General features: G+C 49.8%; 11 protein-coding genes across 11 annotated transcripts; 8 read left to right on the top strand and 3 right to left on the bottom strand.

Annotated features, from left to right (window-relative positions):
• Positions 1-96: 96 nt before the first annotated feature.
• ASPBRDRAFT_78484 (exosome non-catalytic core subunit RRP45) lies at positions 97-1273 on the bottom strand. Its single transcript, XM_067629417.1, has 3 exons — positions 1059-1273; positions 878-997; positions 97-809 (listed from the first exon to the last, which is right to left on the bottom strand). The coding sequence occupies exons 1-3, from the start codon at positions 1220-1222 to the stop codon at positions 215-217; spliced, it is 879 nt and encodes a 292-aa protein (XP_067474599.1). The 5' UTR covers positions 1223-1273; the 3' UTR covers positions 97-214.
• Positions 1274-1476: 203 nt separating this feature from the next.
• On the top strand, positions 1477-2533 carry ASPBRDRAFT_200068 (spliceosome-associated CWC15 family protein; the record flags this gene model as incomplete). The annotated part of the gene is made up of 8 exons (XM_067621389.1): positions 1477-1486; positions 1540-1562; positions 1611-1687; positions 1735-2019; positions 2076-2160; positions 2210-2380; positions 2434-2469; positions 2516-2533. The coding sequence occupies 8 exons, from the start codon at positions 1477-1479 to the stop codon at positions 2531-2533; spliced, it is 705 nt and encodes a 234-aa protein (XP_067474598.1).
• Positions 2534-2937: 404 nt separating this feature from the next.
• Positions 2938-3754, top strand: ASPBRDRAFT_78483 (RNA polymerase II mediator complex head subunit MED22). Its single transcript, XM_067629416.1, has 4 exons — positions 2938-3036; positions 3096-3160; positions 3221-3289; positions 3361-3754. The coding sequence occupies exons 1-4, from the start codon at positions 3003-3005 to the stop codon at positions 3541-3543; spliced, it is 351 nt and encodes a 116-aa protein (XP_067474597.1). The 5' UTR covers positions 2938-3002; the 3' UTR covers positions 3544-3754.
• Positions 3755-3877: 123 nt separating this feature from the next.
• ASPBRDRAFT_47895 (dihydrofolate reductase) lies at positions 3878-4951 on the top strand. Its single transcript, XM_067625977.1, has one exon. It carries the CDS (start codon positions 3973-3975, stop codon positions 4750-4752), a length of 780 nt encoding a protein of 259 aa, XP_067474596.1. The 5' UTR covers positions 3878-3972; the 3' UTR covers positions 4753-4951.
• Positions 4952-5083: 132 nt separating this feature from the next.
• Positions 5084-7923, bottom strand: ASPBRDRAFT_135943 (chloride channel protein; the record flags this gene model as incomplete). The annotated part of the gene is made up of 3 exons (XM_067618745.1): positions 5084-5239; positions 5287-5673; positions 5725-7923. The coding sequence occupies 3 exons, from the start codon at positions 7921-7923 to the stop codon at positions 5084-5086; spliced, it is 2742 nt and encodes a 913-aa protein (XP_067474595.1).
• Positions 7924-10946: 3023 nt separating this feature from the next.
• ASPBRDRAFT_47893 (uncharacterized protein) lies at positions 10947-11453 on the top strand. The gene has a single exon (XM_067625976.1). The coding sequence runs from the start codon at positions 11218-11220 to the stop codon at positions 11392-11394; it is 177 nt and encodes a 58-aa protein (XP_067474594.1). The 5' UTR covers positions 10947-11217; the 3' UTR covers positions 11395-11453.
• Positions 11454-12543: 1090 nt separating this feature from the next.
• Positions 12544-13380, top strand: ASPBRDRAFT_135809 (putative endo-1,4-beta-glucanase; the record flags this gene model as incomplete). Its single annotated transcript, XM_067618728.1, has 1 exon — positions 12544-13380. One exon carries the CDS (start codon positions 12544-12546, stop codon positions 13378-13380), a length of 837 nt encoding a protein of 278 aa, XP_067474593.1.
• Positions 13381-14382: 1002 nt separating this feature from the next.
• On the top strand, positions 14383-16651 carry ASPBRDRAFT_47892 (putative MFS transporter). The gene is made up of 4 exons (XM_067625975.1): positions 14383-15087; positions 15147-15570; positions 15623-16364; positions 16427-16651. Exons 1-4 carry the CDS (start codon positions 14836-14838, stop codon positions 16557-16559), a joined length of 1551 nt encoding a protein of 516 aa, XP_067474592.1. The 5' UTR covers positions 14383-14835; the 3' UTR covers positions 16560-16651.
• Positions 16652-17824: 1173 nt separating this feature from the next.
• ASPBRDRAFT_339738 (uncharacterized protein) lies at positions 17825-18971 on the bottom strand. The gene is made up of 4 exons (XM_067623178.1): positions 18579-18971; positions 18348-18435; positions 18034-18209; positions 17825-17963 (listed from the first exon to the last, which is right to left on the bottom strand). The coding sequence occupies exons 1-4, from the start codon at positions 18792-18794 to the stop codon at positions 17949-17951; spliced, it is 495 nt and encodes a 164-aa protein (XP_067474591.1). The 5' UTR covers positions 18795-18971; the 3' UTR covers positions 17825-17948.
• On the top strand, positions 18660-19767 carry ASPBRDRAFT_47890 (uncharacterized protein). Its single transcript, XM_067625974.1, has one exon. The coding sequence runs from the start codon at positions 19149-19151 to the stop codon at positions 19326-19328; it is 180 nt and encodes a 59-aa protein (XP_067474590.1). The 5' UTR covers positions 18660-19148; the 3' UTR covers positions 19329-19767.
• A 114-nt stretch (positions 19768-19881) lies between these two features.
• Positions 19882-21179, top strand: ASPBRDRAFT_47889 (SGNH/GDSL hydrolase family protein). Its single transcript, XM_067625973.1, has 4 exons — positions 19882-20097; positions 20152-20191; positions 20260-20338; positions 20398-21179. Exons 1-4 carry the CDS (start codon positions 19959-19961, stop codon positions 20920-20922), a joined length of 783 nt encoding a protein of 260 aa, XP_067474589.1. The 5' UTR covers positions 19882-19958; the 3' UTR covers positions 20923-21179.
• The last annotated feature ends 127 nt before the right edge of the window (positions 21180-21306 follow it).

Raw genomic sequence — 21306 nt, 5'->3', positions numbered from 1 at the left:
GCAGATATACAGTGAGATGATTGTATGATTTACCAGGTGAGTCGAGAATCCTAGTAGCAGAAGTGGAACAAAACCACGAGACACGCTCTTTATTTACCGGCGTAGTTTTGTCAGACGTTTGCCGAATTATATGGCTTTTATTTGATCATACATAATTCTAATGCAGTGTCTAAACTCATTAATGGTATTCGCTTTCATTAAAGCTCACGCCCAATTACCGATCGTTTTCCGCTCGCGACTCCTCGGCCATGCCGATCTTCGCTCGTTTCGAGAGATCAGCTTGTAACGCCTTATCAATAATTGCATTGATCTCCTTGACCTTCTCCAGGGCAACGGAAGTCTTATCGACGAAAACCATCGCATCCACTGGCGAACCGGAGAACTTGGAGACGAAGCATACATCACCGGCATTGTTGATGCCAATCACGACATCAGCTTCGGCTGCTTGCTCCTCCTTCCGGGTTGCATCAATGATGACTCGTTTCCCTTCATCGAATGTGTGGAAAGTAACAGACAACGGCTTGTGCGTAATGTTCAATGCGACAGGAACTCGCTCATCGAGCCCGTAGACGATCACTTGGCCATCCTTGACCACAGCGTCTTGGCGGCGGAAATGCTGCAGTCCAGCCATGATACCGATACAAGCCGCATCAATCAAGTTGCCATCGTAATCGGTAACGTGGACGTCCGCGCGGATGCTCCAGCAGCTGACACCCTTGAGGATACAGAGGGACTCGGTGTCCAGGGCATTAGAATGACGAACGACCCGGTCGAGGACATTGGTGACATATGTTTCAAAGTCTCCTTGTCTGATAACAGAAGATGGTTAGCTGGAACATCCCTCGTTCGCGGCATGGTGAGGTTAGGTTATTCATACCGGCCATTGTCCCAAGCGGGAGAGCCCATGGCAGTCAGCTCCATGGCGATTGTGAAAAGACCATCAAACGGACGATCATCGTGAGGTTTCGTGACTTCAGCAGAGATACGAACAATGAGACTATACCACACAGAAAATCGATTAGTATTGTTGGAAGGCTAAGCAATGAGTGTCTACCCACCTGGTTCGGCCCAGCTGCACCTTCACATGTCCATACTCCTCCCCGAACGACACGTTCAGCGGACGTAGCTGGTCGAAACCGCGACCGTCCAGTCGCACATCCTCGCGCAGCGCATTGACGATGAAGTCGCGCTCAGTGACGGAGAGCAATGCTTCTTTGTTCATGATTGCGGAGGCGGATTTGGCCCCGGCGGGGGGTCACGGCGGACTTTCTGGGAAATTTCCTGCATGCCGCATCGTCATCGAGGCGGCGGGCGAATATTGTTCCTCTTGGAGCCAATGGGAGAGGCTGATCGCAGGCGGTGAAGTTGCTGACTCATCTTGTGGCCTGAGGTTGCAGTATCGGCGATCATTATCAGATCCTCATCCTCGTCGGAGTGCCAACTACCACCAACACACAGAGTCTGACAACAGCCACCATGACTACGGGTATGTATCTATGCTATAATGATTTCTGAAGCTCTGTACTGACTGCTGTATAGCTCACAGGCCCACGTTCGATCCCGTATGTAACACCGATCGACTTCTCAGCGCATGAAGCTCATTGAAACAGGCACAAGGGAAGGAGGCCCTCCGCGGGCCTGCGTACCACCAGCGTCTTCTCCCGGCTTACACACACCTGAAGACACGGTAAGTGGTCTGACCATATGCGAGCGACAATCTCTGACATGTCCAAGTCAACTCGGCCAGGGTAGTGAAGTCGAAACTCAGCAACGCGATCTGCGCGCCGAGCTGCTCCAGGCGGAAGCTGCTCATTTCGCCAAGAAGAACGGAGTTCCCGTGGACGAGCCGAAAGTCGAGACCGCCACACCTAAGCGCCAGTTGGAGGGTGGCTCACCCGGTGGTGATGCAGGGACAGAGGAAGAAGATCCGGAAGCCAAACGACGACGAATATTAGAGGAGACCCGAGATATAGATGCAGATTCTGATGAGTCGGAAGAGGATAGCAGCGAGGACGAAAGGTTAGACTCCTGAAGCTATAGGCGCGAAAGTGCTGGATTGTGCTGACAGGGTATAGTGACGATGAAGAGGACGAGGCTGCTGAATTGATGCGCGAGCTGGAGAAGATCAAGAAAGAGAGGCTTGAGCAGAAAGAGAAAGAGGTTTGTACAGCAGTCGTGGGATTCGAGACGAGTTACTGATGGCTAGCAGGAACGCGAGCGTGCTGCGCAAGAAGAGGAGCAGCGCGAGGTTGACATCGCTCGAGGCAACCCGCTGCTTAATCCCCAAGACTTCAATGTGAAGCGGAGATGGGACGACGATGTTGTGTTCAAGAACCAGGCCCGTGGTACAGAAGACAAGAGGGGCAAGGAGTTTGTTAACGTAAGTGGCTTGCCTCTCAATATGCTATGCTAAGATACTAATTTGGCATGCAGGATTTGTTGCGGTCGGACTTTCACAAGAGGTTTATGGTGAGTTGAACTCCTGAAATGTCGATCGATTTACTAACTCGTGTAGTCGAAATACGTCCGCTAAACATCGTCTCCGGCAAACACGCACTCCTTACAGCAGACAATGTGACGACCATTCCTATCCTAGAGTCGTCAATCGGCTACAACCCATACCAGATACAGCATCGTGGTGGATCGGCTTCCAGAACAGCATGCGAAAAGAGAAGCAGCACAAACCTAGACACATGCTTCTAATTACACCATAAAGAGGAACGCCGAACGAGCATGCGAGAGAGCAAATGGGTTAATCTAAGACATGGCGCTATCTATTTCCCTTATAGTGTATACCCACATCCTCAATCAAACCATTTATCCATATAGCCCAATTCAGTTTAGTACACAAGTAGTCTCCTATCATATCAACCTGATAGACAAAACTGCCGGCAGTACCCACACCGCTCGCAATCTACTCGCACCGCAGCATCACAGCTCGAAAGTATCCCATCTTTTCACCTAGACAGAAACAATCAATCTGTACCAGCTAAACCTTAAAAATGGATTCTCAACCGTCGTCGAAAGCGCTTCACTGTGAGTCAAATCCCACTATTCCCACCCTGCCATCGCACCGCTAACACCGTCCGCCGCAGATCGCATCAACACCAACATCTCGCAATTACTACAACGCTTCGAGAACATTATGGCAACAGCAACTGTTAGCTCTCTTCCACCATTCTCAACCACACGAGAGAATAACAGCTAACCCAATCTTTAGACCGAAAGCACCAGCCACACCTCCACCGCCGTCGAGACATACCAACTAGACGTGGAATCTACAGCATTGGTATGCTCAACCATTTCCTCTTTGATTTTCCACTGCAAATATACATACTTACAAGAAGTAATATGAAACAGGTCCGCGCCGCCGAAGACATCCTCGCTCTGACCCGCACAATGAAAGAAACATGGTTATTCGGGAAACTCGACACACTGGGCGAAGACGAAGCGGACGTGAAGCGTCGCGAGGAATTGGAGATGAATGCAGCGGCGATTCAAAAGGCCATTGAGGATGGGGGCGTTTTGAAGGCTGCTAAGTGAGAAGCAGCTTTGCTTTGGGTATATTGTGTTGTGTTGTGTGCATGGCGTATAGTGGGTTGGTTATTGCATGGAGTTGGTGGTGGGATGGCGTTCGGTATATTTCTACTTGGTGGGTGTCATTGAGATATGTGTGTACAAAATAGGTAGTATGTGTATATATTATATTACACTAAAAAAATACCCTCTAGTGTCTTGAACATCTCAATATATGGTCGCTGTTTAGTTCTGGAGAGCGAAAAAGCACGTGGTTAACGCGGGGAAATATCGCGATCGTTGAACGCGCCGATAAAAGCTTCCCTTCCATCATTATCAAATTCTCCCCCACCACCACCACCACCACCACTCACCACCCTACCAACAACCTCACCACCGACCTACCTACCTACCACCATTTCTCAAAAAGAACATTCCTCCAAAAGACCAACCAAAATGCCCCCCCTCACCCCCAAACCCCGCCCCCTAACCCTCATCGTCGCAACAACCCCGATCCCCACTCCAGAGAGCACCATAATCCGCCTCGGCATTGGCCACCACGGCACGCTCCCTTGGCCACGAATCAAAACCGACATGTCGTTCTTCGCGCGAGTAACCTCGCGCCCACCATCCCCGGGAACCACCAACGCCATAATAATGGGTCGGAAGACGTACGACTCTGTGCCCGCGCATCTGCGCCCGCTCGCGAAGCGCATCAGTACGGTGATTACGAGGGATGTGGATTCTCTGGCGGAGAGGGTGGGGAGGGAGGTTGAATTGAGGAAGGCTAAACTTGCTTCAGCTACTTCAGCTACTTCGTCTACTGCTCCGGGGGCAGAGGTACCCGCAACGGATGCGATTGTGTGTGGGGGACTAGATGATGCGATGCGGGAGTTGGAGAAGAGGTATGGGGAGGATGGGAAGTTGGGGAAGGTGTTTGTTATTGGAGGGGCGGAGATATATGGGGCTGTTTTGAGAGGAGAAGGAGGGGTGAATGGGGGGCCGGTGAGGATTGTGATGACGAATGTGGAGAAGAAGGGATACCAAGGGGATAATGGGGAGGTGTTTGAATGTGATACGCTTTTCCCGGTCGATGAGGAATTGTTCCAGGAGAAGGAGGGATGGAGGAAGGCTACCTCGGAGGAGGTTACGGAGTGGGTTGGGGAGACGGTAACGGGGGAGTGGATTGAGGATGGGGATGTCAGGGTGCAGATGGTGGGTTATGAACGGGTGTAGGTACGTGGTAGAGGCGATGTGCGCGGGCGTACGGTTCAGCGTCTATCACTATAAGCATCATAGAGGAAAAATGCAGCAGATCTATGTATACGCAGACAGATATGTACAGTCTAGATAACTCAACTAGCCGCCCTAATAATGCTGGTACAAATCACATGCTCTCGCTGAAAGAACAAATCAGAAACCCAAATCAAAGGCAAACCAACTCCTTGCTAATATACAAGCACATGGAGTATGCACAGTGCGCTGGATGCAGCTGTAGGCGAGTATCCAGAACGCTTGTCAATAATAGCTAATATCATAATGAAGGCACATCGCTGAACGATCAACATCACTCATTCTCTTTCATATACTTCACAAAGGCTTTCTTATGTACTAAGCCGGCATATTGGCCATCGTGCGAAACGCACAGATACCGCAGACCAAGCTTGGCAAAGCATTGATACACGAGGTCGATAGGCGAATGGATGTCGAGGGCAAGAGGGGACTGCAGACGTCAGACTTGTCAACGTTAAAGGGGTAGGAGCTGCATACCGGATCAATGTATTGACCAAAGTCTACGCGACCGGTTTCGGCGTCATCCTCGCTGTCAGAGACAGCCGAAGAGCCGTCCAGACTCATCAGGCAGAGGGTGTTCTCCTCGTCCGCCAGGTTGTCCAGCGCGTATTCCAGCTCCGGTGCCGGGATTAACCCGGTCAGGACACCATGGCGCAGGATCGGAAGACCTCCGTCGAGTTCGCCCGCCATCAACAAGTTTTGGAGTTTCGAACGTAGCTCGCGTGCCGGCACATAGGACGAGCCCGAAATGTCAATGATCCGACTGGAGCGAACCGGCCGGACGAGATCTCCGAGTTGCGCATCTGACGTCGGCTGATGTTTACTGTCAAGGAAGGGGTAAGAGTTCATATCGGTCAACATATCCTGTTATAATTAGCCGCCACATCATTACATCAAGCATTCTGCATTACTTACGTAGATGCTGCGAGGTTCGATAGCGTCCGCAGTCCACTTGGCGCACAAGACAGCCACGGAAAAGGGCAGCACATGGTCCAAACTTCCTGTGAGCTCAAAGAGAATGACCGCCAGTGTAACCGACAAGCGTGTCACTCCACACATGGTTGCACCCGCTGCGACCATGGCATAAACTCCGGGCGTCACGCAGGACTCCATGCCGGCGGTAGCGGGGCAGGACGATCCAAACAGAAAGGAGGTGGGATACTTCAGCACCAAGTACTGTGCGGCATGTCCAACGATGCGGCCCAGAAGACCACCAACAACCATGGAAGGGACGTAGATACCACACGGCACCTTGATTCCAAAAGTCACCACCGTTAGAAGACTCTTGATGACAAATGCCACCAACAGATAACGGATGATCTCTCCGATCCCTTCCTCCGGCGGACACAGACCAGTCGGTGACGAGGACTCATGATCACATGGGCTGGCCAGCTCAAACATAAGCTCGGAGACGGGCAGCTTGGTGTAACGATTCCAAAAGCTAACCAATCCGGTCAACACAGCAACAAGCACGACCTCGATCATTGGCCAACGCTTGATGAACCAAATTCTCCGGAAAGATCGCGCCCAGAGGTTCGAGGCTTTGATGAACAGAGCACCTAGCGCTCCACCGAGCACACCGAGGAGGATAAAGATGGCCATCTCGAACATCTCCCAGTCGCCCAGATAGCGGACCTGGAACAGGACAATCTTGCCCGTGCCGTAAGGATTCAGGAATTTCAGGGAGAGCGCCGCTGCGATGCAGCAGAAGAATGTTCTGAACAGAGTCTTTGGAGGGAAATAGTAGCTAACTTCCTCTAAACTGAACAGGACGCCACCAATAGGGGCGCCGAATGCTACTGCCACGCCACCTGCAGCACTTGCGCTCAAGACCTCACGTCGCTTGCCATCGTTGTGATTGTACTTGGCAAAGATGCGACAGCAGATATTACCCACGCATGTCGCGATGTGCACGTACGGTCCTTCTTTGCCCAAGCTGAGGCCTGACGAAACGCTGAAAACCAGCGCCAAGGTTTTGATCAACAAAGTCTTGAAGCCTAGGTATCCATGCAGAACGAAGCCACTGTTAATGACCTTCACCTCCGCCACTCCGCTTCCTGCCGCAGGATAGTAAACCATGGCGGGACGCGTGGGAAGGGCGGAACTAAGCGCATGCTGGCTGGAAGCAGATCCGGGGGAATTACTATTGGCATTGTTTCCTTTTGTACTTCGGGACGACGCCGCGCCAAGGTTTTCATCCAAAGTTGTCAGCGACACCGAGGATGGGACCACTGTCTTCGTGAACAGCGTTAGGAGGCACGAGACGACAGAAAGCAGCACCACCCAGAAGATGAACATGCTATAGTTGACCCAGTAATTGTCAGGTCCTGACGGGTTGTAGATCTGGGACCAGGACCGCCACGCCGGGCAATTTGAGCCACCTGTACAGCAGCTCTGACGGCTGTGGAACCAGTGCGTAGTACAAAAGCCTTCCTTGACGTCGAAGATGAATTCCTCCGTCACATCTACTGAATAAGCGATTGCAGCCGTGATGCAGCCAATCAATGCGACCAGGACCCAGCCCTGGGAGCCATCGAGCCATGCCAGCAGACGACCGCGGATATCCTTGCGCTTGCGCAGTTCCCGAAGACGCGCGCCGTCTATGATACTGTCATGGACCCAGTCAGTGGAGGTGAACTGATCATACCAGCTCCGCTCATCCATGAACGAAGCCGTCATGCCATCTTTGACGGATGCAGCCAGACTTTCCGCCTGCTCCGCATCGATACTGCCCCGTCGACTAAACCGGATGGCCTGAGAGTTGGCGCGGCTATGGTGTCGCGACCGGCGAATGCTTCCCGTCAATAAAGTGTGTCTAAAGTTGTTGAAATCGGACCCCGTGTTTCCAGAAAGATTGGTATATGAACGCCGTGGCATCCCCCGCCGGGTTTCATTGCCCTTTGGTAGAAGACTGGTGGTTTCGCCGATTTCCATACTCGGTTCCGAAGGTTCATGGGGAGTTTGGACTTCGGAGAGGAGGCTATGGGTTCGTCTAACGGCCGATGGCGAGGGGGGAGCTGTTCGCGAGGCAGTCCGTCGACCGTCTGACCCGCCGGGGGGAAGCTCGGCTTCCGGCAGAGCGCCTTGCAGATTGGGAGGGACTGAACGAGGCATTTTTGGAGACTAGTGAAGCAAGAGCTGCTTCGGACTTAATATATGCGGCCTGGAGTAAACACGTTAGCCCAGGCAGTCCGGGTCTGCCAAATGCAAACCAGCAGCAGCAGCAGGGACGGAGAGATAAGAACAACCCTCAGCAGCGGACATATCCAACAACATTTAAGCCCGAGAAGAGCCCGAGAAATCGAACAGTGGGGACTCCGACTAGTGTAGTGGTTCTCCAGCGCGCGCGCGGTAGATGGCGGTGAAGTTGCCGAAGTGAAGCAGAGACGGGAGACAAAATAAACCCCCGGCAGGCGCAGGTTAGGGGGCGGGAGGGGAGAGAAAGAAGGGAAAACGAGTGAGGTTGTAGAGGAAGCGCACAATGAGATGAAAGGAAATAGCAAAACCCCAGTTAGGGAGAAGTGAAAGAGATGACACAATTAAGAGGGGTCAAACAATAATAATAATAATAGTAGTAAGAATACTCAAAAAGGAGCTTCAGTGCAGGCGGGAGGGAAAATGCAGGAGGCAGCGATGGGCACGACATCCGCGCTGGTCATGGCCACCAGCCGATAACTACTAACTAATCACCAGTTAGTCAATGGGGCTAAAGGCGCATCATCTGACGATCGGAGTCCGGGTGGTCCCTTGACTTGGTTGGTCACCACGCCTATCATTCCCCATCCATCCCAAGACGTGGATGGTTTTCATGTTTCTCTTTGGAAACCTTGTTGCTTTTGTCTCTCTGCCCCCCCCCTCCTTGAAGACTTCCCTGTCATGCAGATGATGAAGGGAAGGGAGGGCCAGCATGACAAACGGTCAGATAAATAAAGAATCCTGGGGGAGACCCGATCCATGGCACGTGCATTGTCATGATATGGACAGCCGTGTAACATGCCAATGATGCCATTCATTCCCCACTTCTCGCCTAAACTCACTAATAAAGTAGTTCTTGTCTCCCAAATCACTTACACGGTAGACTAACTACTAGTTGTTTAGTTAGTTGCTGCACCCCGGATGTCCGCCGCCCTTCACTACCTACCATTATCGTATTGTACTATACCTCTGGGATGTGAGGCATGACCCCTCCATGAGGCACCCTGTCGCACGGCTGAACCCGGTTTGGAAATGAGGCGTGAGCTGGCCTTGACATCCCGATCGACGGGGGGCAACACTGCACTACTTTAAATCCACGGGCGCCTGGTTACTACAATTGGTTAGATGATCTCCGTGTCAACGGATCAACATAACAGTTGAGGCGAATATTGACAGTGCCTGTGTCTCTGGACATGCTCATCATCCCGCACTGTAGTAAGTCAAGTTGGAGGGTGAATAGTAGATAGTCCACCTCCACCTCCACCTATAGTGTCACATCATCTATACTCCCACAAAAGCAGTAAACATCCTTATCAATGACAGCACCGACTCAAAGGGTTTTCCTGGTCCGAAACACATAAGCTGCTTTTCCGCTTCCCCGCATGATAAAGCAGTACTGGAACTCTACCAGTTACAAGTATACCACTCTCCTCGGTCGATGCAGCCTACCATGGCTCCACTTCCGTGCATGCATGGCAATGTATATTTTGCCACTCTGCACAGCTACCAAGATCTGGCGATGGCGCACTTTAGGCTTTTGAGTATTGAGTAATAGCAGATATGAGGCTGGCTGACTTTATACACATCCTATCGATAATATTGCTTTACATGGTTCTATTGTTCTTAACCACAGTGAATCGATTCTTTGTAATTGTCAGACACTTTATGCCATGCCCCAGCTTCACCAATATTGAACACACCATCTTCAAAACAAGCAGATGGCTTCAGTATCCTGTTGGACAGCGATAATCGAATCATCTGCGGAGACTTATATCAAAATCACCAATAGAAGCCTACTCTAAGTCCAAATACACTTCAATACCCGGCACGCATGACGTATGCGCCGCAATAGAACCTTTGGAGATCTACATATACAACGACAGTGTACGTGGAATTCCGATAACCAAATCCCGATCGCATGGCAAGGTTACTAGTAAGTACTGCCGCAACAACTGATTATCATCAACCGCAGACAATTTTCCCTACTATTAACAAGGCCACTCTCTCACTAAACCATGGTCTCAACTGACATTCCTTTACCATATATATTCTATCTCCTTCAAAGCAACTAGCTATCCTGAAACAAGGGCTCTTAATCCTGAAACCAAGCAAAAGAGCAATCCGTATTTATCACACCCACGGAACCCATGAAACCGCCATGAAACCTCCCGCATACAAACAAATATATTATCGTCTCCGCATACTGAAACTTCCCCTCACCTAGTACCTATCTACCCCCCACTCTCCAATTCTGGATGTTCATGCCTAGTATTATCAATCCTATCACACGGAGTCCAGAGCACCAAAATCATAAGTACTCAGCGGCATCTGAGCACAATGTACATTGTAGGGTAGGAAGATGACCGGTGCTTAGAGATGTGTGATCTAAGAGTAGTATGAGGGTGCTTCAAGAGTCTGAAGTTACAGGTCAGTTTATGGGTGGGGTGAGGAGAGGTGAATGCCGTGGGCGCTCCGGGGTTAGTTAGAGGACAGGCTGATTATAAGGATGATAGATCAACACTAGTAGATAGTACTTGGTTTCAATCTTCTGTAAATCATTGCTGTAGACATGTGAGGGTAGTAATGATCTGAATGTCATATCAATCATGACAATATTCGAAGCCGGATCGGAGGGCGTCTGCATCACAATTAGACAGTATTTCTTTCTCTACAAGTTGCGATGTGAGGTGCGGTAAAGAGACAGTATTTTATAAGAAGCCATGGACATTATCTTTACGATGATATGCGTTCGCTTCATCATACAGCTTGCGGCGCTAGCTGATACTGCCTATATCTGCTGCGGAAGAGAGAATCTGGGGGTGAGTCAAAGACCTAACAATGAAGGGTTTGTGGGTACCATGGCTGACACGATTTTTTGGAACTAAGAGAAAAGCTCTATGTGATAGATTGACAAAAGAAAAGGTAGAATAAATTTTCATTATCTAGTGTTATATACTTGGAATTGAGTACACTGGGGTGTCCTTGCATTAAATTTTTCATAGAGCTGAACAAAGTATACTTCGTTAGTTTCGAGTCTGCTATAATCAGAGGCATTCTGTTCTGCTCTGTTGAGGACATTAAAATCGTTGGTGTGATTTCCTTATAGGCTGATTATGCTTGACATAGATTGATGTTTGGCTTGAGTAGTATAGATGGGGTCTAAGGCAAATAGTATGAGCTCCTGGCAATCAATAAGCAAACACTGCATGCAATATGGATGAATACTATCTAGCGGACTCGTGTTCGCGAGTTAGAGCAACGGTTATTCGACTTACTACCGTGTCTGTGACATACTACTATATAAGCCTGTCCTCACAACCTCTCATAGTAGCAGTAGCAGTAACAGTAGCAGTAGCAGTAGCAAACTACTATGGCGGTAGTCGATGGTAAATATATGCATGAGCACCAAACTAGGAGTGTCACCGCCAAAAAGCAGTATGTTGTTACGTGAAACTGATTTTGTCAGAACACTGATTACGATATTTTGCTGTCCTCCTAGAAGCTCCGACATGCCCTCTTTATCCGGCGGTTATTCCTCTGCGTGGCCTTTAGATGTGGTTGTATGCCGATTCTGCAGTATAGGCTCTTTGCTTGCATCAGATGATGAAGGCCAAGAGATCGAGCCTGCGATGGACTCGGAAGCCATCCCGCATATCCGTTTTTCCCTGATCCCTGCACTAGACCTGTATTTGCGCCGTGGGTTGACATTAAAGTTGATGACTTACCCTGCCTAGATACTTTCTTCACATCAGTGAAGCTACTAGCATAGTCGGAAGATTCGGCAGTCTCTTTGCGTCTTGACGATTACTACTATTAGTCCTTGATATGGTCTGTAGGCCGACCAGCATGAGCATCTTGGACGCTCAATGTCCTCTTCAAGGCCTCCTATTATCGGATATGCGAACAAAGCATCTGGACATAGATACTTTCCTATCTGGAAGCGGACGCGGTAGTGCTTCAACCTCCGCCTGTGCATCTTGGCAATAATATCCGTGGAGGAATCGGAATAGATCGGCAGGAGAGTGCTGCTTGTTGTCACATAATTCTGGGCATGATGAGGGTTCTGCTATGCTATTGAACGGTGATGTCTTCAGGCAGCTAAACGACCGCTGCTGTACCTCATGTTCCGGTCTCATCAATCCATGGTCGGCGTCACATCATATGTCCAGCAAGACCAGAAGGTTGTGCTCCTGTCTTGGCCTTCATTGAGCGCAACGGAATATGACTCTGATTTGTTGAATGCCCTTTTGGTAACGGCGATTCTTCCAGAGCATGCGGGAATTGGTAGGCTCCGGTTCGAGAGATAGATGCGATGCTCTATTCACGGATAAATCTCATTGTGGAATCGAAATAGTCGCAATTGAGACGGGCAGAATAGGCAATTTGGATGGCTAAGGTGAGGACGGCTATACTCGATCCCTGGACACGGAGGAAGATATAAAGTCAGCTTATGTCCTGCCGACGAACTGACGAGCCAAACCAGAGAAGCGCCTTAAGCATCAGGCATCGGAAATCTCCCACTATCTCTTTAGCATCAGGATGAAGCAAATAATTACCTTCGCTCGTCTGACGACCCTCCTCTCCCTTACTGCTAAGATAGCTGCTCACGGCCATGTGAGCAATATTGTCATCAATGGTGTCTCCTACCGCGGCTGGGACATCAACTCAGATCCCTACAATTCAGATCCTCCTGTGGTAGTCGCATGGCAGACACCCAACACTGCGAACGGATTCATTACGCCCGAAGAATATGGCACGGATGATATTATCTGCCACCTGGATGCCACTAACGCCGAGGGTCATGCAGTTATTGCTGCAGGAGACAAGATCAGCCTTCAATGGACCACATGGCCTGACAGCCACCATGGCCCAGTCATTAGCTATCTTGCAAACTGTGGCTCGAGCTGCGAAACCGTGGACAAGACCACATTGGAGTTCTTCAAAATTGACGGCGTTGGCCTTGTTGATGACTCGAGCGTGCCTGGCATTTGGGGAGATGACCAGTTGATCGCAGACAACAATACATGGCTGGTCGAGATCCCTCCAGACATTGCCCCTGGATATTACGTCCTTCGCCACGAACTGATTGCTTTGCATGGGGCTGGCAGTGAGAATGGGGCACAGAATTATCCCCAGTGTTTCAATCTTCAGGTAACCGGGTCAGGGACTGCCGAACCTTCCGGCGTACTCGGTACGGAGTTGTATAGCCCGACGGACCCCGGAATCCTCATCGATATCTACCAGTCACTGTCCACTTACGAGGTGCCTGGCCCAACATTGATTCCGGAGGCAGTGTCAGTTGTGCAATCGAGCTCGACAATCACAGCATCCGGAACACCCGTGACTGGGACCGCGGCGTCCACCGCGACATCATGAATCGGCTTAAATGAGCGACTGTGGCTCCGGTCGGAATGGTATAGACTCAATCTCCGATTGGTCTGTAGCATTGTAGAGGGGCATTGGGTTATTGGATCAGCTCGAAATTTGCTTGTTTAGCCGCGTGGTTGTTGCTTACACCTGCGTTTTCCGTCGCTTCTTGCTGTCTGAAAGTATCCTCTGTCTGTGTATCCACTCCTTGTGTGAATTATTCGAGCTTTCAAATATAACACTCGCTTCGTCGCAAGGGTGTTTGTGTCTTGAACCATGGTAGCTCGTAGAAGGGCAAGAAGAAAATAGTCATCAACCAAGCAACTTTTATTCGCTGCAGTTTCAAATAGCTCAAGAATGTGGCGCATAACCCACAGGTTTCACTCAATTGCAAGGGGCAGTTGAGAGGAAGGATCTCTCAGCAGTGCGTAAGCAAATTCGGGGCATCAGGCTCCGCACACTTCAGACTCACCACTTGGAGCTATTCATCAACATCAATCCTGGGGATGCACTAAGCTGAAGGCGGTCTAATCGCCGCTACGGGGTCACCTGGCTGACCGGACGGCTCGAAGGCCACATTTCCCGCTGGGTAGTTGTTTTTGGCACCAGACGGCGAATTTCCACAGTAATCTCTGAGCCAGTCCGATATCAAGCTTTGTGGGGATCGGAAATACGAGATTACCTCCTTTTATCTCAATCGCATAGTAACAATGTCACTGATTCTGATTCTCATCAACATCGATGTACCTAGTCTTTTCTTTATTCTTGCTGTGATGGAAATCTCCACCCCCGGGTTGAACCAACCCTGGTTTACCCCGGAGGACCATCGCTTGATTAGTCGTTAGTCGATCGTAACTAAAGCCGAGTGTCCGGGGGAAGCTAACCCCATGCAAGCAAGTATCTCCAGTATCTCCACCCCTAAAACATGCTGGCTGATGCTGGCTTAAGCGAGCGCCCATAGCCTTCCTTTGCCACCCAACGGTTCTGACAGCAGCCTCAGAGGCAACTAATCTTATTTGCTGGCTATTGCTCTTCTTTCCTGCACGTGGCGTTTTTGTTTGTGGGGAGCATAAGATCCCCACGTTTCTCTCCACAATCTCCTATCTTTGCCCCAATGGTCTCTACCCCAGAGATGATACACACGTCTCTCCAGTCTTCCATCATGGATCAGCCTAGAATCACCCTTGGTCGCGTATTAGCGCTTTCACGATGTGGTCCTAGCTCTGGGAATGGTGAGGGAGGCTAGACGAGCGATGTCTGACCCCATATAAACCTTTGCCTCTCTTATCATGTTCTCCGATTCTTTTCCTGTCAGGTCGCTAGGTCACTTCTTCTTCCTCACCCCCTTTTGGTCTCAAACGCCAGAGACTCTCCTCAACCTGAGTGGCTGTCTTGCCTCTCTTTCCTTGTGACTCATCCGATCCGTCAGAGTTATTTCATCTTCCTGGCTTGGTTGCAGGCATCATGTCCAATATTGAAATGACCGAGAGCGTTCGGTCTACTCCCTCCCCAAAGACCCAGGAGACCCACATCGAGAAGAACAGCAGCGAATACTTTGAGAAAGTTGAGGAAGGACCTACTTCATATGCTGAAATTGCTGCGGCCTCCCTTTCACCCTCTCATCGAGAATACCTCCTGCAGCGTCATGGAACCTTGGACCTGGATCCTATCCCGAGTCCGTCGGGCGCAGACCCATACAACTGGCCTACCTGGAAGGTATGTGCACCATCTCCATAGTTGTATCTGTGGTTACTGACCCTATGTATCTGTTGTAGAAAGTGATCAACCTCGTCCTCGTCGCCTTCCACGCCTGCATGGGAACATTCACCGCCTCGATTATTCCTGCCTATGAAAGTATCGCGGAAGATCTGGGGGTCTCTATGCAAAGAGCAAGCTACCTTACTTCGCTTCAGATCGCGATCCTAGGAGGTGCACCTCTGTTTTGGAAGCCTTTGGCTAATCGCTACGGACGTCGCCCTATCTTCCTTTTGTCTACCATCCTCAGCTTGGTATGCAATGTGGGTTGTGCAAAGAGTAACACTTACGCTTCCTTGGCCGCCTGTCGAGCCTTGACGGCCTTCTTTATCTCTCCGGCAGCGGCTATTGGAAGTGCTGTTGTTACCGAAACATTCTTTAAGAAGGAGAGAGGCCGTTATCTAGGTGTCTGGACATTGATGGTCACCCTGGGTGTTCCAGTTGGTCAGTTTTGCCTAGAATATGACCCTTTATTCCCGCTAACCTGGTTCTTCAGGTCCCCTTATCTACGGTTTCATCACATACCGTGTAGGATACCATTGGATTTTCTGGGTGCTGGCCATCACCAACGGTGTTCAGTTTATTCTGTATCTCTTCTTTGGCCCTGAGACCCGCTACATTGGCGGTAGTACCGAGGGCATGTCCGACTTCAAGGCTCAGTACCTATCCTTCCGTCGCATTGACCCAACACCACTCACACTCCGCGAATTCATCCACCCTTTGACTATGGCCGCACGGCCCAGCGTGATGATTCCCGCCTGCGCTTATGCCATGGTGTTTTTGTTCGGCAGTGTGATGATCACAGTAGAGGTACCTCAGCTCCTGCAAACAAAGTTTGGCCTCAATGCCGAGCAGCTGGGTCTTCAGTTCATCGGGGTTATCATCGGCACTGTATTAGGAGAGCAGATTGGGGGTTCCATGTCTGACTTCTGGATGTCCCGACGTGCACGCAAAATACAACACAAACCCGATCCCGAGTACCGTCTCTGGCTCAGCTATCCCGGTGTGATACTGACTATTGTCGGTGCCATTGTATTCCTGGTCTGCACTGAACAAGCCGCTCCGGACCACTGGGTTGTGTCACCAATCATAGGTACGGCCATTGCTGCCTTTGGTAACCAGCTCGTGACGACCGTTCTGGTCACGTATGCTGTGGATTGCTATCCGGAAGATTCGGGTAGTGTTGGTGTTTTTATCACGTTTGTTCGTCAGGTTTGGGGGTTCATTGGTCCCTTCTGGTGAGTCACCGTATTGCCGTGGATTTCGCAATAAGGAATATAGACTAACGTTGACTTCATAGGTTCCCCGACATGTTCGACAACGTTGGTGTTGCGGCCAGCTCAGGTGTGACCAGTGCGTTGATGTTTGCTGTCAGCTTCTTGCCTGTCATCGCCGTGCATATGTTTGGAAGGAAGTGGCACAAACACAATTAGCATGATGTGTATATTACGACAGATGTATTTCTTATGACTTGACCTGAATATAACTTTCTTTTTATGAACAGTCGTATCAGTGAATGGCCAACCATGCTGGTAAATTTGGTATCTTCCGTAACGCTTTATATATAAAATACACCGACATCTTAGATTACAACATTACTCTACTAAATTATCAAGCGGTAGTTGACACTAAGCCTCCAATGCATTCTAATTTTCGAACCCAGTCAATAGCCCACCGTGAAATAGCACGAGCCTGAATGCAAGCACTTACATACTTCATTGAGTAGAAACTACTACCACCACGTCCGTCTATAAACCACTCATAATCCTTTCTATACCAACATGAATTTCTTTTTACATCCACAACATGCACACACACACACACACACACAGAGAGAGAGAGAGAGAGAGAGAGAGAGTATCTTGTGCTGAAGAGGCAGTAAGATAGAACCAACCCCACTACCAAGACAGTAAGCACCACAGACCGATTACCAAACATCCAGCAACTAGAACCACATCTCGAATCAGCCTAGATCTCCACATACCATTACACTATGAACAATTGAATATCAGCGCCCTCTCAGCTCGTCCATTCCTCTCACCCACAAACCCACACCGTCGTGGCGCCTCTCGCAGCTTACGCCAGTCAGTCAATAGTTGACGCCACGCCGAGGAAGCGTGGCGCTGTGGGAAGGATAGTTGGGCATTCCTTCGATTCCCACCAGGAGGGGCGTGATACTAGCTCCTTCTTGATGATGAGGAGGGACTTGTGGGGGAGGAGGAACAGTGAGGAGTTTCGTGCTTGTTGGGTGGTGGGTTGTTGTGAGGGTGTGTGGCGTACTATGTGTCTTGTTCTAGTCTCCACTAGGTGGCAGTGTGGTGCTTTGTTTGTGGATTTGTGGTGTTCTGTAATGTCGGTATGATGTATTTGTGGATTCTGTGTGGATGTGTTGTGGTAGGAGAGAATGGGGAAGTATGCTATGTATGTTGTAAGGGGACGATGTGTGGGTTTGTGTTCTGGGCTATGTACGTGTCAGTAGTACCACCTGTGGAAGCCATCATAAGTGATGTTTTGCTTCGGTATATTTCAGTTCCTTCCACCATTGCAGCGGGATATTCAACTCATATTGACTAAATTCCACTCCACGCCTCTTTTCCCACACCCATTGACACCAGAGCAGCGCAAACACACCCCGACTGTATCGATTAGTAAGGCTGAAAGCTGACTGTAGTTACTGGCTGCACCAAAAACATATGCCTGCCAACCCAACAGCGTCACAAAACTGAGGATCATCTCCCCCATACCACATCATCAATTGACGATCATCCTCCGCACTCTCCACAGTCCACACCCCACGAATCTCTCCACACTCGTATCTAGGCTCACCGAGGTCCATTCTCAGTCTCGGCGAGATTTGAAATCAGAAGAAAGGAAGCAACAATGAAATTCATTGAATCACGGACTTACCTCAATCTCCGTTGTAGTCCCTGAAACAGTCTCCCCCGCATTTCTTCCCCATGTTGATCCTCCGGTTCGCGAAAACCTATTCTTAAGAGTTACTCCGGCCCCCGGATTTCCATCATTGCTCTTCAGAGTATCCGAGCAGGGATAAAATATCTCAAACTTCCTTTCGTCCATTAGAGCTGCCGAGTGAAAATGTCACCGTGATGTCTATGCTACGCATTATGCGACGATCCTTATCTCCGAGAGTGGAGTCGGGGATAACGTGCATCCCTGCGGACGAACCCGACCAGAACGGTTAAGCGTGGAAAGCAACTTACCAGCAGATAGCAGAGTTGCAAACACCATGAAGTGTTTCTTCTCGATCTTCTTCAGACTATAACTATAATTGTCTTCAAGGCTGAATTGCTGCAGCCAATTACCATCCATACAGACTAGAACACAGAGTCGCTCATAAAATGATGACCTGGAAAAATTGACGACTCTTGATATGGATTCACTGTTGAATCTACAGATACAGGCCAGAGAGCTCAAACGCCGAGTGGGCTTACTATAATCAGAAAGCTCTTGCCAGCTGAGGATACAGGGCAATCCACGATGCGGTCGTCAATGACGACCATTTGACGGAGTAATATCATGGAAAGACAACTGCACACAGCTATTATAATGGCTGTTCCGCGGGTGGAAAGTAGGGCCTCGAGGAGATTGAGATGTTCCTTGATGACGACGAGGTGATTGCTGGAGTTTCCGCTTGGTAGACGGCTCATCTCTAACTGTGGAACATGATTGTCAATAATTTGGACTCACCAGCAGACTTGCCACATCATTAGTCTGACAAACAGCGATCTTCTAGCCAATGAGGTTTTCGCCAGTGTGGTTCCCAGGACCGGATGAAAAACAACATCGTCATGAACCCAGATGCTTGTATCTTCCTTCCGGAAACTCTCCTGTGTACGGAAGATGTCGAAGATCCTTCAAATTGCCTGACTACAGAGCAGATTAGAACGGTCTATAAGCTCCACAACGACTGGATGGAAGAAAATGACCCGTTTGATTTCCTGCATTCTACTCTAAGCAGCGAGTGGGAGTGAAGCGGCTTGATTTCTTCTCTGTTTCTTCTCATGGGTACTGACTATGTCAAATGGGTGCATCAGCTGAGCGAAGACTGCACATGGAAGGACTGGGATCCCGAATTGATAAAGCTATCAGATGAACGGAACCTTCGCAATGCCACGACAGATGACTACAACCTCCCTCCTTTCTATAACAGAGGTGGCAAGCTTCTCCATCATCATGGCTAGTCACTCTGGCCTATTGCTGCGGGGTCGAGCATCTAATCTTATGACTAGGCTGTCAATATTTTACGTTCAAAGAGGATAAACCCTGATGGCTTTTATCGCTTCTATCTGATTCCTAGAATGGAGTAAGTCTACAGCCGCCTTTGTTGCTGACATAGTCAGTCACTGCAGAGGCACATCTGGTTTGATGGATGTCCCTTGGAACATTGCAGGAGATGGTGTTTATCGCCAACGTCCATTGTGTGTGTATCCTGCCGAGGCTCAATTCAAAGGCTCGGGAGACATAAATGCGGCGGAGAACTGGGAGTGCAGACAGCCGTAATTGGTCTTGACACGAAGGGCTACTTTTGTGTATATGATTCTCTCAATGAAAAACAATGTATATACATGTCATATAAAATCAAAACAGCTCAATCCCAAAATTGAGAAGCCACTCAGATTATGGGCCAGCTCGTTGGTGGAGAAACTGATCAACCGGCGCCCCTCCGTTTATCGGTTATCGGACTTTTGGTTATACTGCGACCCCTCCGCCCGCCCGAGTCTCCGCACTCACCAACTCTCTCGCTCCATCTTTCTTTTACCTCCCCATAGACACTGTTACACTAGGCAAGTGCGCCATCAGTAAACACCACAATGTCCAACACCGTTGCAGCAGCTGAGGAAGAAGGCGCTTACACGCCCTACGACCAATTCTTCCTCTTTGGCGACTCGATCACCGAGTATTCCAATGCCCAGGACATGGGATTCGGCTTCTCCGCAGCATTGCAGAATGGTATGCAATCATCCCATTCCCCCTTTCGTATTGACATATACTGATACCTCGTAGCCTACAGCCGCCGCTTGGACGTGGTGAACCGTGGATTAGCGTACGTTCATCAATACTAGAATTGAAGCAACAAACAAACAACCACCACCACCACTGACTCTTCCACAGCGGATACAACACCCTCCATGCCGTCAAAGCCTTCCCCAAGTGCTTCCCTACCCCAGAGCGCGCCAATGTCCGACTCATGGTAACCATCTTCCAGCACACCCTCCTTAACTCCCTCATAGCTAATCAAAAAGCCGCCAGACCATCTGGTTCGGCGCCAACGACGCCAGTCTCCCAGGGTTCGAGCAGCACGTCCCCATCGAGACCTATAAGGAAAACCTCAGACGCATCATCCAGCACCCCCTCACAAAGGCCCAGAACCCCCGCATCATGATCATCACTCCTCCCCCCATCAACGAGTACCAATTGGCCGGGTTTGACGCTATGAAGGGGAACCCCCATCCAACTCGGACGAACGCGCACGCCAGGAAGTACGGTGTAGCTGCGCGCGAAGTCGCTGCGGAATTCGGGCTGCCTGTTGCCGATGTCTGGAGCGCGTTCATGTCGACTGTTGGGTGGAAAGAGGGCCAGCCGCTGGTTGGGTCTAGGGATTTGCCTGAGGATGGGAAGTTTGCTAGTCTGTTTACGGATGGTTTGCATTTGGCTGCGAATGGGTATCGCATTGTGTTTGAGGAGGTCATGAAGACTATTCAGGAGAACTGGCCGGATCAGGTGCCAGAGAAGCTTCCATATGTGTTCCCTAGTTGGTCGTTGGCGCCGAAATAAGTGCTTGGAAGGTAAGTTGTGTTTATAGACGTGATTTGGGGATGCTACTGCTGTGGGTGTCTGAGAAGGGCAAACATATATAGAGAATACTACTAGCATCTAGGGGTTAATGAACCGAGGCACAAAGGTAAATTTCGATAGATTACAGCACCGTTGCAGTTAGCTGTATTCATTGTGAATTCAGAGTTACAAATCAGAAGCAAATGAACCCGTTGATACCATTGTCTTGGGTTTTATTTACAATGAATGAATAGTAGCATGAGGCTTTGGATGAAAGCGGTCTAGATCCAGTGCATGGCGGCTGCTGGTTGGCTGGCGGGCGATGGATTGCGATCCCCTCATGAAATCCGGTCCGACGGCAACTTCCTGCCTTCATCTTCTCTT

This window comes from Aspergillus brasiliensis, assembly GCF_001889945.1.
Source record: "Aspergillus brasiliensis CBS 101740 unplaced genomic scaffold ASPBRscaffold_16, whole genome shotgun sequence".
Classification (NCBI taxonomy): domain Eukaryota; kingdom Fungi; phylum Ascomycota; class Eurotiomycetes; order Eurotiales; family Aspergillaceae; genus Aspergillus; species Aspergillus brasiliensis.
The sequence above is the reverse complement of the archived record's forward strand: the minus strand, read 5'-3'. Positions and strand labels throughout refer to the sequence as shown.